We start from the raw sequence: 18,662 nt of genomic DNA, 5'->3' as shown, positions 1-18,662 counted from the left end.
CAGAAAAATCTGTTCGTAAAATTACATTATAATGACCAAATACAATGAAAAGTATTTTTCCAGTCTCACCTGTGAAAGGTAATCCCATGTGATCTCGTTTGGACGGCAAACCTGTTGGTACAGTTAAACGCAGCACATGAATGAGGCATCTTTATTCTCCGCTTTGACCCATCCAATATGGCGGTGAGGATGACGTATGATTCTACGCGGAAGGCGGCGTCTTTAATGGTCCAGAATAAATTGAATGCTACACGTTGATGGATTAATTTGTTCTTCTACGCCCTTTTTGAGGAACGTATTGTAGGACTTAAACCAACATCTGAAGAGGTGAGATCGCTCCTTTTTTTCCCTGTTTTTGCTGGCGGGATTGACTCTGCCCTAAGAGCTATTCTCTCTCTCTCTCTCTCTCTCACTTTGCACCATTACACAATAAATATTCACAGTGAAAATATTTTGTAAGCGCGTTTCATGAACTAAGTTACAGGATTTGTTGACAACTCGCATCGAGTTCGTTACACTTCTACCCGGCGTGAAGCACATGTGGTTGTGACGTCATCGTAAACAAATCCGTTCTACTCATCCAGACGACTTCGCAACGGCGCCATTGCCAGATCTTTCCACTCTGGAACCTGTTCTCAAAAGATTTCGTTTTGGGGTACCCAAAATGCCGGTGCCGTGTGGACGCCAGGCCGAAACGATAAACAATTTTATCGGATTCACTTGAATCCGTTGCCATGTGGACAGGGCCTAAAACTCCGCTGACTCCAACGACTCAAATGATGGCAGAGAGAGAGAGCCAACGACCCACAGATCATCCTAACAACCCTCTAGGCTGCTAACACCATTCACACCTGGCCTTCAGTGATCCTGACACCTACAGGATGCCTCAACAACTCTCCTTAGGGTTGCCTTTGGTCCATTAGAGGATAAATACCTGGAACTCCTCACTTGTCAGACAGAACTGAAGAAGCCTTTTGGATGAGAGGTGAAATGTCTTCAAGAATTTCAAGCAAGTCCAGTTGCCTTCTTTAGCACCTACCAATTCTTAAACATTGCTTTTTAAAACAGTAGTTCTTAATATCAGTTTTACAATTGTTCATTGAGGGTTCTTTGGATAGCTAATACTTGTAGATTCTTAAAAAAGAAAGCATTCTACTTGAAAGCCTCACTGACAAAAACATTTTGCCACTTGGACAAGCCAAAGAACTCTAGGTTTAACCTTTTGTTTTTGTTTTTTTCTACGAGTGTACTTGATTGCACAGTTCCATGATTCCCCCAATTTAACACACTCATGATCATGTAAACAGTCATGTGACCAGCCCTGTGTTGCAACACTGTTTAACACTCCCTTGCTAACTTCCATCTCCATTTCCTCTTGAAGGAATCCCCACATCCATTAAAGTCTGTTTAAATGTTTTATGATGTCTTGGCAGCCTGGGTGATCGAGTTTAGAGAGTGGTAAACTTCAGGAGTAGATTGCATGATGCAATCCTTTTTAAAATGCCAAAGACATGAAGGCCAGAGTTGTACGTATATGATTCTAACAGTATAACAATTTTGAGCTGTTGGAAACTGTGTTCAAATTTGACCGTCACACTTTACTTAAAGGATTTTAGCACCAATTTAAAAACAAAAAACAATCAAGTTGGCAGTACTTACTGCCATGTGCTTTTGCCTCATTGCATGTGCATTTACAGAGGGAGTCACTGGGTAAAGATTAACAACATAATAAACCACTTTTTCCAATTTAACAAGACTGATGACTGACATTGTGACTGCACACACTGTTTAACACCCATCAAATGTTTGTTATCTCCAAAAAGAGAGTATTTGGTACTGATACTCATAATGATTAATAAAAGACTGAAGTGAGAGTATTTTCTGCCAGGTCACATTATTATACATTTACTGGAGGAGGTCCAATCCAATTTGGAGCCCCAAACCAAAAGGTGCTCTTGGCCGCTGTTCCCTTTCTGGCTTCGGGTTCGTTCCAGTGTACTATAGCTGAGATTTGTGTAATAAAATTAAACATGAATTTTCCACTATTTCACAGTTTTCAAATGTATTCAGTCCTACAGACACAACTGCTATTTAACACACTATTTAATAATAATTTAACATTTACATCCAGATGTTCAGTTTGTTCAGACATAAAATAATATCAAATGCTGCAGCAGAATATAAGATTTGTACATTTATTCTATGACAGGAAATCATGCTTACAGTGGTGCTTGAAAGTTTGTGAACCCTTTCGAATTTTCTATATTTCTGCATAAATATGATCTAAAACATCATCAGATTTTCACACAAGCCCTAAAAGTAGATAAAGAGAACCCATTTAAACAAATGAGACAAAAATATTATACTTAGTCCTCCGGCTTGGAGGAATTTTAGCCCATTCCTCCGTACAGAACAGCTTCAACTCTGGGATGTTGGTGGGTTTCCTCAACTGCTCGCTTCAGGTCCTTCCATAACATTTTGATTGGATTAAGGTCAGAACTTTGACTTGGCCATTCCAAAACATTAACTTTATTCTTCTTTAACCATTTTTTGGTAGAACGACTTGTGTGCTTAGGGTCGTTGTCTTGCTGCATGACCCACCTTCTCTTGAGATTCAGTTCATGGACAGATGTCCTGACATTTTCCCTTAGAATTTGCTGGTATAATTCAGAATTCATTGTTCCATCAATGATGGCAAGCTGTCCTGGCCCAGATGCAGCAAAACAGGTCCAAACCATGATACTACCACCACCATGTTTCACAGATGGGATAAGGTTCTTATGCTGGAATGCAGTGTTTTCCTTCCTCCAAAAATAACATTTCTCATTTAAACCAAAAAGTTCTATTTTGGTCTCATCCGTCCACAAAACATTTTTCCGATAGTCTTCTGGCTTGTCCACGTGATCTTTAGCAAACTGCAGACGAGCAGCAATGTTCTTTTTGGAGAGTAGTGGCTTTCTTCTTGCAACCCTGCCATGCACACCATTGTTGTTCAGTGTTCTCCTGATGGTGGACTCATGAACATTAACATTAGCCAATGTGAGAGAGGCCTCCAGTTGCTTAGAAGTTACCCTGGGGTCCTTTGTGACCTCGCCGACTATTACACGCCTTGCTCTTGGAGTGATCTTTGTTGGTCGACCACTCCTGTAGAGAGTAACAGTGGTCTTGAATTTCTTCCACTTGTACACAATCTGTCTGACTGTGGATTGGTGGAGTCCAAACTCTTTAGAGATGGTAGCCATGATACACTTCCATAAACATGTGTTGTGAAGATCAGACTTTGATAGATCCCTGTTCTTTAAATAAAACTGGGTGCCCACTCACACCTGATTGTCATCCCATTGAAAACACCTGACTCTAATTTCACCTTCAAATTAACTGCTAATCCTGGAGGTTCACATACTTTTGCCACTCACAGATATGTAATATTGGATCATTTTCCACAATAAATAAATGACCAAGTATAATATTTTGTCTCATTTGTTTAACTGGGTTCTCTTTATCTACTTTTAGGACTTGTGTGAAAATCTGATTATGTTTTAGGTCATATTTATGCAGAAATATAGAAAATTCTAAAGGGTTCACAAACTTTCAAGCACCACTGTAAAACAGGTTTTTAATGCAGCAGTCACATGTTAATTAGGAAAGGTGTTTGTATTAATTTGGAGTTATGGTTATAGTCACGTGGCGGCACGGTGGTGTAGTGGTTAGCACTGTCACCTCACAGCAAGAAGATTCTGGGTTCAAGCCCAGTGGCCGGCGAGGGCCTTTCTGTGCGGAGTTTGCATGTTCTCCCTGACGTCTGCGTGGGTTTCCTCCGGGTGCTCCGGTTTCCCCCACAGTCCAAAGACATGCAGGTTAGGTTAACTGGTGACTCTAAATTGACCGTAGGTGTGAATGTGAGTTTGAACAGTTGTTTGTCTCTGTGTCAGCCCTGCGATGATCTGGCGACTTGTCCAGGGTGTACCCCGCCTCTCGCCCATAGTCAGCTGGGATAGGCTCCAGCTTACCCACGACCCTGCACAAGATAAGTGGTTACGGATAATGGATGGATGGAGTTATAGTCGCCTATTACATGCTGTATATGTTGCTAATATGTCTGTAATTGGTTTCTCTGAATAAAGGTGACCCTGAAAGATTAAACAATCCATTATTCAAAACATTATATAGCATTTAATTTAGTTAACATTCAAATTGTGTTTTACATTGTATCCACCTGACACTTCACATCGCTTGGTTCTTTGCTAGCTCGTTAGTAAGTTAGCTAGTTAATAGTTATTAGTATAAATATGGAGGTGATTAAAGAAAATCGCACACACTGATTCGTCAAGAGATTCTGACTGTTTCTCAATAATCACCTCCAGTGACTCGGCAAAATAGTGGCCAATCATTTTGTCACTGTAAGTGAGGAAGAATTACAAATTGTGAAAGAAAAAGCTGTTCCTAAAAGCACTAAAGATGCTACGAAGCTTGGTCTAAAACTCTTCAAAGGTAAGGTGGAATTGTGATTTATTTTATCGATTTCAAAACAAAAGTATTTTATGTGATTTGGCATAGATACTGTAAGTGATACAAGTTTGTGCACATGCCATCAGTCTACAAGTCTCTCATTACATTTGGATGCTGCTTTTGAAGTTTGAAATAAATGTTTTTTTATATGATTTTTTTTTCATAAATCACCTGTGCATTTATACCAAAACAATTATCCACCTCAGGTTCAGTGAATATCGGTGAATAATAACCTCGACTTCATCTCCGGTATTATTCACTGATATCCACCTCACCTTCTGCGAATAATTGTTAAATACAACTCTGTTTATAGCTTTAAAGAAACCGAGTATGCAAATCCCCAGGGAAGTTCCTTCAACTCAGTGCGGGAAGTAGGACAGTCAAAGTTCTTCCCACGTCATGTGGCGGCGCCGATCTCTGTTGCCCTCGGCCTCTTACACAGCTAGGGTTCTACAATGGGGGGCTAGTCCTCTGGTAACCACAAGAGTTTAAGGGCCTCTGCATGTTCTTGCGACAAGGCTTTCGCAGACAGCTTTTTGCAGACAGTTGTAATTTATCGTTGAGCGGGGAGTAATAGGCGTGCGCGATGTTATTCACCGCCACAACGCAAGGGGGCGCGAAGTCGCGAAATCGCTAGGAGTAGTTGGTGGGTGTGGTTAGTGGAGTGTTTATCCTCCGGTTACTTATAATGACTAGAACTGGAGTCGTATAGATGTACGTACTTCCTCACTTCCTCGATCAACCGCTGTTCGTGCTGCTCCATCTTCGCTCGTGTTTTTAAAAATGGCGGTCGTGAAAACAAAACAAACTGGGAAAGTAGGGAAGCGGAAGTGCGTGTACAGCGGATGTAGAGTGGACCAATCAGAGCCCTCTTGTCTGCGACGCTGTCTGTGAGGCTTGTGCGGTGGTCACAATTTTTGGGAGGTGCGCGCAGAGCGTCTGCGAAGGTGGGGGGGCTACGCAGACGCTATCTGCGATGCTATCTGCAAGGACTGGGTTGTCAGCATAAATTGGCCTTAACTCCCCACTCACATCTGTATTGCAGCGTGCCTTGCCAGATGGTAGTAGGTACCATTTTTATGATGGTCTTTGGTATGACCCGTCTGTGAATAGAACTCACGATCTCCCGATCGAGAGGCAGACACGCTAACCACTAGGCCACTAGCCGGTTGTAAGTAGGATAGTACTTAATATGTTTTGTTATTTTAAGTATGTAAAGTTTTATTAGAAGCATTTCTCAAGCTCTTGGTACTCTGCTTTACTTATGCTCAACCACCCAATAAATGGACTTCTTTAATGATTGTACATTTCAGTGTGGCACAACTTCAACACACTGATGAAACTGAAATGCAATGTGACAGGGAATTACATTCGCTTATGATGCAAAGTCAACGTTTCATTCTGAAAGCAATCATCTGCTAATTGTTTTTCACTGAGAGGTCAAATGAGGTGAGAGTAATGCAATGAAGGTTTTCCATTTCAGTTTGTCACATTTTCTGCAAGTAGGCAACACAGTTTGTGTAGTCTCTTTCAAGATTTTCTTCAGCAACATGATTACTTAAAGGGTCTTTCACTCTTTAAACGACTGAAATGCAGTGAAGTCCCATGAATTACTTTTAAAAGTAGAGTACATTCACTTCAGTTTAATTCTTAAAAAGCAATTTTGCTGATTGTGTTGCATTAGAGATTTCAAGTGAAGTAAAAGCAATCCAAAATGCAAGGTTTTGCTTTTCAGTGTGGTACGTTTTCAGCATGTTACTGTTCAAAAGCAATATTTTTTCTATTAAATGTTTTTTTTCCCCTCACTGGCATGATTGAATGGAATTCTTCCCCATAAAAAAAGAGGAGTACCAACATTTATTTTAATCACTTCGTGTTTTGCTTCTTGTTCCCAAAAGCGTTTCCATTGAAAGCTGCTACACCATTCAACTTGCACTGTAAAGGGATATTAAAATACCGTATTGGAACACGGCTGGTATGTTCTAACAGAGAACATTATGTGGTGTGCTATACGGTGAGTCACCTCGAGTTGCGAATGAAACATTTAAAATGTACAATTCAAAAAGTACCTTCGAATATATCTCAGTCAAAAGCAATAAAGACAAAATCAACAAACTGATAAATACACTTGATTTTCATGGTGCAAACACATTAATCATCATTTATCTGAATTATATAAAACTGCTCTAGATAGACTTGAAGTGCAAAATTAGCAATTTTCAAAAGCACTTAACTTTTTATGACTATCAATCAATATACAAATATGACTTTGAATTCGATAACCGAAAAAATGCATTTGAAAACTTGTGAAAAAACTAATATACTGTATAAAAGCACAGAATTGTGCTGGAGCTCATGGTGGGGGGCAGGGGAGGGATGGAGGGATGAAAGGGATGACTGGAAAACATGTTGATTGTGTTAGCATGTTAAAAAAGACTGAGTGCATAATTACAAATCACATGCGTATTTATTGTGAATACGTTAAACCTGATCCATGCATAGTTTCATTTCTGTTACCACCAGAGCATGCTCATCAAAAAGAATATAATCACTATATTGCTTATACACTGTATGATTTATTTTAATTAATGAATTAAATGTAATAAATTTATTTAATAGTGCATCTCAGATATTTGATATTTTTAAAATGATGAAAACACATTCAAGTACATTTTAGACGGGCTTATTAAACGTGTGTTGTAAAAAAAAAAATCGATCCAAATTTCAGCATTTTTGAATATTTAATCAAATGACGATGCTCTTTTTGTCTACATGATGTCATACAAGCAAACAATCTAAAGAAACTGCATAATATGAACTACAGAATCACATTTGTAATGTCTTGGAGGTTTGCTGGGTCTTAATACAATACCACCTCTTATATTCTATGACGTACCCTGAAAACTTGTTGTTTTGTTGTTTTCTATTAAAACTATTGGGGGAAAATGGCAATGCATTAACCATTTGACAATGAATGACATTCGTTTTTGCAACAGTAAAATTATTTTCACTGCAACACTGTTTACCTGCTGATAATATATGCGAAAATATTTATTTATTTATTAATAACCGTCTTTGGTTTGTTTGTTTGTTTGTCTGAATTATTATATGGGTTTCTTAACTGAACAGGTCCAACTGACATTGAAATACATTAAGCAGTAAATCAAAGATGCTGGAATGAAATGATACCTTGCATCGTTCCTAAAACAAGTGGAAAAAAATATGATTTGATATTTTAACCAAAGATTAACTGTTGTTGTACATTGTATGAATGAATAGTCCTGTAGATTCTTCTACAAACATAATGCCACTCAACAATGGCAAAAGAAAATGAAGGCCACATCTCAGTAAATAACTAGCATACCCTTCCAGACGTCCCCTTTGAAGAACACTTGGATAGATTTGAATGCTAAACTTGAACCATTTCAGCACTCACCCCCATGCGTCATACCTCCAAAAACACAGATACGGTGTCAACGCCACACCTTATTCACTGAGCTCCTGTTTATGAGAACATGTCGTTATCCTTGTCTGAATCTGGAGTCCCAGGTCGTGATATTTCATACAGGTGTGAACATCCTGAAGTCTTTCTTTCTTTGAGAAGTTGCAGCATCTCAGCTAGTTGTGCCTCCAGGACTGCCATGCGTTTGCTCAAGTATTGGATGTCGCCTCTCAGCTCCTGCTTTAGCTCCAGCAAAGAAGCCTGCAGGTTGTGTTCAGGAATGGGACAGAAAGTTCGCTTCCCCTCAGCCTGATTGGGGCTCCGTTCCTGAGGGGTTCGGACGCTCCCTTCCCCAACGTTATCCAGTCGTAGGTCGCTCTTTGTGATGCCGCTGTCACAGGAGTCTGTCTTCTTCAGTGACAGCTCTTCTTGCAACTTAGTCCTGTCTGGAAGAGTCTCCATGGACTCAGCTTTGGGAACAGCACTCCAAGAGAGATCTGCCTTCACTTTGGCATCCTTAAACCTACTCCAAGCTTTGGCTTTGGCTGGTTCAGTGGATTTACTTCCTGTTTGCTTGTCACCATGACTAACAGGAACATGAAGTTTGGCTTGGTTTGAGGTCCTTGAAGCAGAGGAGGAAGCAACATCAGGTGTTGCAGGACTCTCGGCCACTGTGATGATACTGGTTGTAGCATTGGTTTCATGGACCACAGTGTTCTCCATGAGGACAGAACCTTTCTCTATGTCCACTTCTCCCTGATCAGCTCGCTCTGCTGCCAGCCGAGCCTCCTTCTGCTGACGGAACCGCTGGAAAAGACGCCGCACTGGATGATCTGGAGGAAGGTTGAGAGGGGCTTCATCCTTCCTTTTTCGCATCTCCTCTTCCTCACGCTTCACATCACTGATCTTGCGAAAGACTATCTGCAGGACAGGATTAAAACAAGAAAATATCAGCAAAACATTGTTCTTGTTTACATTTACATGTACAGTTTAAAGGTGGTATGGGTGAAGCATTGGTACAGCAAGTAAAATTGCCACAACACAGGTCCAGACAGTAACACCTGAGCTCAGGGAACACTCTGTGGAGAATTTCTGTGCCAGTTCTCCCTGTGTCTCAATTGGTTTCCTTTGAACTCTCCAGTTTTTTCCATCGTTCCCAAAACACATCGTTGGTTAAGTTGTTGGATGACTGGACGGAAGGTCATAAGTTCAAGCTCTGCCATTGCTGGGCCCTTGAGCAAGGCTCTTAACCCTCAACTGTTCAGTTGTATAAATGAGATAAATGTAAGTTGTTTTGGATAAGGGCAGCTGCCAAATACCATAAACGTAATTGAATGTGTGAATGTGTATGTGCCCTGCGGTGGAATTGCATCTCATCCAGGATGTCATCCAATTTGTTCCCAATGTTCCCAGAATAGGCTCAGAATCCACTGCAACCCTGACCAGAATAATGTGGATACTAACAAGATCAACTGTGAGCTACTGCTCACTTACATATCCCCCCACTCTCGCTTATATCAGAATGCAAGCAATCGAAGGAATAGGACACTTATTATGAATGCTGACTTCAACAAATAATTAACCCTGAAACAAGTAAGTAAAGAGCAGTGTCTCTCGCCAGGGATTTCAAATAGCATCCTGGTAAACTGTCATTTGGAAATAGCATTTTGCTTCTTGAAATAGCATCAAAATCCACCCTATGTGTTTCGTAAATACATTCAGTCGGTAAACAGGAAGTCGATGTGCGACAGACCTGAAAATGGTATACATGGTATAGAACCCCAAGCTGAAGCTCGGTACCAAATATCAAGCAGTTTTGACTTGTAGCTGCTGAGAAAAGTGTTAGGAAAGTTTTGTAAATCCACACTGTGTTTCGTAAATACCTTCAGTTGGTAAACAGGAAGGTGATATGTGACAGACCTGAAAACGGTATACACAGTATAGAACCCCAAGCTGAAGTATGCTACCAAGCACCAATTGGCTATGATTTGTGGCTGCTGAGAAAAAGGGTGTTTTGGATGGACGGAGATACGGACAGAGGTAAACCAGTATACCCCCCTCCTTCAGAGTGGGGGTATAATAAAAAGATGAATGAATGAAGTACAGATTTGTACAGATTTAATTGACCGAGAAAGCAGTTTCTTCCATAAATACAAAATCTGAATTACTGCAACAGACATTTTAATTTGAACATCTATGCTTATCAACTAATTTTCTGAATTATCTGTACCTTGGTTGGGGCTTTAAACCACGTTGGGCTGTTTATCTCAAGCCGAGGCTGAAGGATAATGATGATAATGAAACCCACATAGCTACAGCATCATCACACTCATTCTAAAGCATATGAGATGGTGATCCTATTTCAATGAACATCTTGTTATCAGTGCACATCGCTGTGCTCTTGCACAAGTCTAAACCATTAGAGAGCCATACAAATAAAAAAGGCTGTGGTTATCATCTAGTAGCACAGTAAATGATGTGGAAAACATGTTCTTACACATGTACTGAGGCTATGTTTGTTAACTAGGTACTAACTGTGATCTTAACTTTATATATGTCTGTTCCAAGCAAATCATTATGCGCTTCCTAGTTATGGTGGACTTCTCAAGAGTGAAAAAGTGCATGTTAAGGCAACAGCCATAAAGGATCATAAGAAGAGCAAGTTGGAATATGTTGAAACTTGTACTTTCCTGCAGCAAACTACAGTGAGCATCAACTGTACTTATAATCTCACAAATCATATTTTCTATTCACTGATTCAGCAACATAAAGGATAGAACTAACAACCGAGTGCAAAAGTATGCATCCCTTATGGTTTCTAGGTGGAAAAAATATGCATGTAGATGTCTTGCAATGAGGATAAAAGATATAATGGACAGCAGAAAAGGCTGGGAAAACCAAAAGAAAGAATCGACAGTTTTGTTATAACCATTTCAGTCATCAGACATGATTTTGGAAAACGACATGCATAACTTTTTTTTTTTGGCAAAAGAACATGTTTACATGGAAGGAATTATGTAAAAAGGAGAGAGAGAGAGAGAGAGAGAGAGAGAGTAGGAGGGTGAATATTACAACTGATAGTGTTTAAAATTCAATAACAGATTAGATAAATTCATTGAAAAATACAAACTACTCAGTGATAGTCAATATGGATTTAGAGCAAATAGATCAACAGAGATGGCACTAATGGAATCAATTGAAGAAATCAGTAACTCTACAGATGATAAGAAATATGTCGCTGGGATATTTATTGATCTTCAAAAAGCTTTTGATACTATTAATCATGATATATTAATTAATAAGATGGAACAATATGGGATAAGGGGAGTTGTATTAAATTGGATAAAAAGTTATTTGAGCAACAGGACACAATTTGTGAAGTTGGGTGACTCTGTCTCAACTCGTTTGAATATTGATTGTGGTGTCCCTCAGGGGTCAGTATTGGGTCCTAAACTGTTTATTCTTGATATAAATGATATGTGCAATGTATCAAAGATATTTAAGATGGTATTATTTGCAGATGACACAAATATTTGTTCTGGAACAAATTTACATGAGTTAGAAAACATAATCTCTTCAGAACTGTGCAGGTTAAAAAGTTGGTTTGATAGAAATAAATTATCATTAAATCTGTCATCTCATCTCATCTCATTATCTCTAGCCGCTTTATCCTGTTCTACAGGGTCGCAGGCAAGCTGAAGCCTATCCCAGCTGACTACGGGCGAAAGGCGGGGTACACCCTGGACAAGTCGCCAGGTCATCACAGGGCTCATTAAATCTGTCTAAAACAAAAATCATGTTATTTAATAATTATAAAATAAGTAGGGCAATAAATGTACAGGTAGATGGTGTTGATATTGAAAGAGTTTCTAATAATAAATTTCTTGGGGTAATAATAGATGATAGAATTAATTGGAAATCACATATAAAATACATACTAATGAAACTATCAAGAAGCATATCTGTGTTGAGTAAAGCTAAGCACATCCTGGACTACAATTCACATTCTTTACTGTTCCCTGGTTTTACCGTACTTAAATTACTGTTCAGTGGTGTGGGGAAATACATATAAATGTTCACTTCATGCAATAACTATACTTCAAAAAAGAGCTATAAGAATAATTCATAGTGCTGGTTACCGAGATCATACTAATTCACTATTCTTAAATTCAAAATGTTTAAAATTCAGGGATATTATAGAATATAAAACTGCCTTAGTAATGTACAAAGTAAGGAATTATAAAGTACCAAGGAATATCCAAATAATGTTCTCAGATAGAGAGGGGGGCTATAATTTTAGGGGGAAATTGAAATTTTAAATTCGCAGTGCTAGAACAGCGTTAAAAATGTTCAGTATTTCTATTTGTGGAGTAAAGCTATGGAACAGTTTGAATGTGGAGCTCATGAAATGTACAACTATAAACCAGTTCAAAAAAAGGTATAAGGAACAGATCTTTATGAGGTATAGGGAGGAGGAATTACAATAACATGCTATTGATAATATAAGTGTATATATGTGGGTATGGGTACATACGGATATATTATATAAAAAGTGAGTATTTTTGTGTATACAGTATATATGTATAATTGTATATAATATATATGCATAATATGCATAATTATGACATGGGTGTCTGTATACGTATGGATGTGTATAGTTATAGGTATGTGTATATATATGTATGTACTGTATATATGTATTGTATGTGTGTATATATGCATAACATAAGTATTTGTATATATGATTAGATTTGGTCGATATTATACCATGTTGGTATGTCTTGGTATGTTGGTATGTTTTTTTTGTTGATTTTGCTTTCTTTTGTATATATAGTTTATTATGGTGGAAAGTGATGTTTGATTAGCGGTGGTATAGAGGGTTAGGATTTGATAAGTTATTTACTTCTTCCTAATCCTTTCCGAACATTATTATGTTATTGCCTTGTGGCTACGCTATTCTGTTTGTTTATGACGATGTTTTGATGATCGCATTTTTTATTTTTATTTTTTTTATTTTTTTTGTTTGTTTTTATATATTTTTTACTGTTCGGAATAAAGCAATCAATCAATCAATCAATAAATCAATCAACAAAAAAAACTGGAGGTTGAAGATACTATATGCCATTCAGGAAAGGGAAAACTCTTGAACTGATCTTTTGAGTTTTGTTCTTTTTTTTTCACTGAATAATGAATATATCATGACGTTATCGGAAAAATAATCAACACTGGGGTGGTGGGATGTGGCATGACACAAAACAGTTACTATTACCACCTCAAAGTTGATTATTTGATAATAACAGCAGAAAGACAATCTATTGATGTATTTTCTTCCTCTTACACCACAGCAACATCCCAATACCATTTTTAATGCAGTAATGAACAACACATCATACTTCTATCTATTTATACTTCTGTTCAATGATATGGAACATCTACAAAACATGTTTTTTTCCCTGTTATCACTTGTTATAGCAATTATTAATTCACCAACTGTAAATATTTTTCTTTGTTATAATCCACTATTTTTACTCACTTACAGTGGTGCTTGAAAGTTTGTGAACCCTTTAGAATTTTCTATATTTCTGCATAAATATGACCTAAAACATCATCAGATTTTCACACAAGTCCCAAAAGTAGATAAAGAGAACCCAGTTAAACAAACGAGACAAAAATATTATACTTGGTCATTTATTTATTGAGGAAAATGATCCAATATTACATATCTGTGAGTGGCAAAAGTATGTGAACCTTTGCTTTCAGTATCTGGTGTGACCCCCTTGTGCAGCAATAACTGCAACTAAACATTTCCGGTAACTGTTGATCAGTCCTGCACACCGGCTTGGAGGAATTTTAGCCCATTCCTCCGTACAGAACAGCTTCAACTCTGGGATGTTGGTGGGTTTCCCCAACTGATCGCTTCAGGTCCTTCCGCAACATTTCGATTGGATTAAGGTCAGGACTTTGACTTGGCCATTCCAAAACATTAACTTTATTCTTCTTTAACCATTCTTTGGTAGAACGACTTGTGTGCTTAGGGTCATTGTCTTGCTGCATGACCCACCTTTTCTTAAGATTCAGTTCATGGACAGATATCCTGACATTTTCCTTTAGAATTCGCTGGTATAATTCAGAATTAATTGTTCCATCAATGATGGCAAGCCGTCCTGGCCCAGATGCAGCAAAACAGGCCCAAACCATGATACTACCACCACCATGTTTCACAGATGGGATAAGGTTCTTATGCTGGAATGCAGTGTTTTCCTTTCTCCAAACATAACGCTTCTCATTTAAACCAAAAAGTTCTATTTTGGTCTCATCCGTCCACAAAACATTTTTCCGATAGCCTTCTGGCTCATCTACATGATCTTTAGCAAACTGCAGACGAGCAGCAATGTTCTTTTTGGAGAGCAGTGGCTTTCTCCTTGCAACCCTGCCATGCACACCATTGTTGTTGTGTTCTCCTGATGGTGGACTCATGAACATTAACATTAGCCAATGTGAGAGAGGCCTTCAGTTGCTTAGAAGTCACCCTGGGGTCCTTTGTGACCTCGCCGACTATTACACGCCTTCCTCTTGGAGTGATCTTTGTTGGTCAACAACTCCTGTGGAAGGTAACAATGGTCTTGAATTTCCTCCATTTGTACACAATCTGTCTGGCTGTGGATTGGTGGAGTCCAAACTCTTTAGAGATGGTTTTGTAACCTTTTCCAGCCTGATGAGCATCAACAATGCTTTTTCTGAGATCCTCAGAAATCTCCTTTGTTCGTGCCATGATACACTTCCACAAACGTGTTGTGAAGCTCAGACTTTGATAGATCCCTGTTCTTTAAATAAAACAGGGTGCCCACTCACACCTGATTGTCATCCCATTGATTGAAAACACCTGACTCTAATTTCACCTTCAAATTAACTGCTAATCCGAGAGGTTCACATACTTTTGCCACTCACAGATATGTAATATTGGATCATTTTCCTCAATAAATAAATGACCAAGTATAATATTTTTGTCTCATTTGTTTAACTGGGTTCTTTTTATCTACTTTTTGGACTTGCGTGAAAATCTGATGTTTTAGGTCATATTTATGCAGAAATATCGAAAATTCTAAAGGGTTCACAAACTTTCAAGCACCACTGTAGCTGACATGTTTATCTCAATCTGCTCAATAGTAAGCTGCTGAAGGTTATGGATCTTTCTCAACGACCTAACCATGGTAGCTTAGTGCTCCAGGGATTTAAACTCACAACCGTCTTATCTGTAGCTCAAAGCTTTAACCACTGATCCACCATTCCCCTTGCTTTTACAACAACAATGCACATATTAGAAGGAGGGCATTAATATAAACCGGTGATTTGACATACAGCTGGAGCTACTGTCAAAGTTGCTGTTATAGAAAATTAATCAAAACCCTCTAAACATTTTATTGTACACAGATTGTCCATTTATGCTATTTGTGATAAGGAAGGAGCATCCATGAAACCTAACATAATATATAAATACCTGTTCAGCACCACTTACATTTCTTTAGCTTTCCTAATTTTGTCCAAACTTTTGCAATTAATTGTACATTTAGTCTTTTCTTTTCTCAGTTGGTACTCAAAGTGTGGGATTTGGATGCACTGTTCATGCTAGACTGTTTAATTCTGATGAGCCAGGAGGAGGCTCAGGGGCACCCAGAACTTCACCCTGTGTAAAGAAGTCTTAATTTAGCTGTTTCATACCCTAGTTATAAAGTGAGGCCAAGCATGCTTAACAAAAAGAACAAGAGGCACACAAATCATGTCCTCAGAGATAAAAGTTAAAGTGCCTGTTACAATCAATTCATATAACAGCGGAGTTTGTAGATTTGCTGACCAGCATTGAAAATGTGATGAATAGAAAGCTACTCTACATAGTATTTCGCTCTCAGGTTTGGTTTCAGAGGGTGGCACGGTGGTGTAGTGGTTAGCGCTGTCACCTCACAGCAAGAAGGTCCTGGGTTCGAGCCCCGTGGCCGGCGAGGGCCTTTCTGTGTGGAGTTTGCATGTTCTCCCCGTGTCCGCGTGGGTTTCCTCCGGGTGCTCCGGTTTCCCCCACAGTCCAAAGACATGCAGGTTAGGTTAACTGGTGACTCTAAATTGACCGTAGGTGTGAATGTGAGTGTGAATGGTTGTCTGTGTCTATGTGTCAGCCCTGTGATGACCTGGCGACTTGTCCAGGGTGTACCCCGCCTTTTGCCCGTAGTCAGCTGGGATAGGCTCCAGCTTGCCTGCGACCCTGTAAAACAGGTTAAAGCGGCTAGAGATAATGAGATGAGATGAGATGAGGTTTGGTTTCAGCATGCAGATGATGACCATTGGTTTGACATCTCATGGGAAATCATATGATTAAAACCAAAAATGGGACATTTGTGTCAGACTCTGTCTCTTTGTCCAATCTGTTCATCCTCCTTACGATGTGTTCTGTTTATGAATGCACAGGCAGGGCTCTTGTGTTAATGAGGTTTGTGTATTCATTAGCTCCTGACCAGGGAATGACTCAGGCAGGATTTGCTTAACCCAGAGGTCAATCATGGCACTCAGATGCACCACTAAGAAATCTGCTTATACGCGGCCGGGGTGTGAAACGATTCGATTTTCTAAGCCATGGAATCAGCATACAGCATACTTACGCTGTTATGAACTGTCTTCTTCATTTTGTCCTGAGGGTGTGCAAATTTTTGCACTCAATTGTACATCCAGACTCTGAGGATGACACTGAATTTAAATGGGGCATGGCAGCTTTTCTGTGCTAAGTTGCCATTACCCTCAGTGATATTAGGTTCTTTTCTGGGAGTCTCATATTTCACTAGCGTCAGGACTAAAGATGATCCGATGGGGGGGTCGGTTCAGACAATCGGCGGCTGGCATTTTTAAGCCGCTGAAATGGCAACAAGAGGTTATAGCTCAGTGCATGCTATTGTATTCAGCAATAAATTCTTCCTAACACTATGAGACCATACTAAAGACATAGTCCACATTATATATCTGATTATGAGCTCCCTTTAAGGTCCATTTTTATGTTTGGCATTTGTGTTTTATCGAATAGAATTTCTTTGAATCAGTATATCCTGGGATTATTACTTCAAAAACACAGACACTCCAAACATGTCCGCTTTTTCTATTAGGCTCCGTGTTGTTCAGAATAGACAGTAGTTTAGTTTGTTTGGTTTTTTTTTTCAGTGACAAGGCATCTCGGAGCCAGGGATCAGAGCAGGTCATTTTGTGGGCAACAGTCTATCACGATAATAGAAAACAAAATTGCTTTTCAGCTTTTGAGGTGACAGCTGTCCTTCACACTTCCCTGAAAGACATAGTGGATGAAGAATCAATTACATGAAGTGAAACCCGTCTGTTGACTTTCCTGTGAAAAAAAGATTTCACTTTCAACACTGATGAAGAAACACAAGTATTCCCTACTTGTGTTTCTTCAGTGAAATGATACAAAATAAAAAATGATACAAATAAAAAAAAATATTTTCACTTAAATGAGGGGCGGCACGGTGGTGTAGTGGTTAGCGCTGTCGCCTCACAGCAAGAAGGTCCTGGGTTCGAGCCCCGGGGCCGGCGACGGCCTTTCTGTGTGGAGTTTGCATGTTCTCCCCGTGTCCGCGTGGGTTTCCTCCGGGTGCTCCGGTTTCCCCCACAGTCCAAAGACATGCAGGTTAGGTTAACTGGTGACTCTAAATTGACCGTAGGTGTGAATGTGAGTGTGAATGGTTGTCTGTGTCTATGTGTCAGCCCTGTGATGACCTGGCGACTTGTCCAGGGTGTACCCCGCCTTTCGCCCGTAGTCAGCTGGGATAGGCTCCAGCTTGCCTGCGACCCTGTAGAACAGGATAAAGCGGCTAGAGATAATGAGATGAGATGAGATTTTCACTTAAATGTTCTAATCATAGAACATGTCTAGATTTGGGATGAATATACATTAGCTAAGCTGTAATACATTGCACAAATACCATTATATCAACAACAGATCAAATCTATGCCATGACATCATATAAATCTGTATTCGCCTCACTTTCTAGGTGAAAAACCTTCTCCAAAACTGAATCAGTGACCATTTCAAAATGAAGCTCATCTTCATAAATTATTATCTGTGCTTACAGTATACTTCTTTTTATACTTTGGCAATGATTAATTCTAAGCATTTTATAAACTCTAATAATGCCTCATAAAGCTTTAAAAGTGTGCTATAAATAATTCCTTGCTAAGTCATAATAATTTTGTAACGTCACTATTCATTATAATGATGTGATGTAATACCAAATCTTTTTAACTCATAGTAACTGTTAGGACTAGGACTGTTTTGGCCTCTAGAGGCCGCTGTTATTTCCTTTTCATGTCATGTTTATTTTGGCCTCTAGAGGCCGCCACTGTTCCTGTGTTTTGTGTTTGTGTTAATTGCCTAATTATCTTCACCTGTGTCCTTAATTAGTTTGTCTATTTATACCCCTGAGTTCAGTCCTCTTGTCACGGAGTCTTTGTGCTGTTATGTTTATCTCCAGTTTCCTTTGTACTGTGTTTTTTGATCTTCTTAGCTTTTGAATTTTTGCACTTTGCTTTTCTTTTGGATTATACTCTTTGGTTTTTTTTGTCTTTTGTTTTGCCCTGTATATAGTGTATATAGTTTAAATAAACCTTTTGATTCTTTTTCTACTTCCGCCTCACGCCTCTGCATTTGAGTCATCCCCCT

The 18,662-nt window shown here is 39.0% G+C and overlaps 1 protein-coding gene across 2 annotated transcripts in view; it reads right to left on the bottom strand.

Moving 5' to 3' along the window:
* Window positions 1-7,936: 7,936 nt before the first annotated feature.
* The window catches only part of kcnh1b (potassium voltage-gated channel, subfamily H (eag-related), member 1b), a 93,453-nt gene continuing 82,727 nt past the window's right edge, over window positions 7,937-18,662 (bottom strand). For both annotated transcript variants that reach the window (XM_060940551.1, XM_060940552.1), the window contains one exon: window positions 7,937-8,872. In XM_060940551.1, the coding sequence (XP_060796534.1) occupies window positions 8,015-8,872 (858 nt within the window). In that variant the 3' untranslated portion in view covers window positions 7,937-8,014. The remainder of the gene's footprint in view (window positions 8,873-18,662) is intronic.

Source organism: Neoarius graeffei, chromosome 15 (genome assembly GCF_027579695.1).
Source record: "Neoarius graeffei isolate fNeoGra1 chromosome 15, fNeoGra1.pri, whole genome shotgun sequence".
NCBI classification, from domain to species: Eukaryota; Metazoa; Chordata; class Actinopteri; order Siluriformes; family Ariidae; genus Neoarius; species Neoarius graeffei.
The sequence above is the reverse complement of the archived record's forward strand: the minus strand, read 5'-3'. Positions and strand labels throughout refer to the sequence as shown.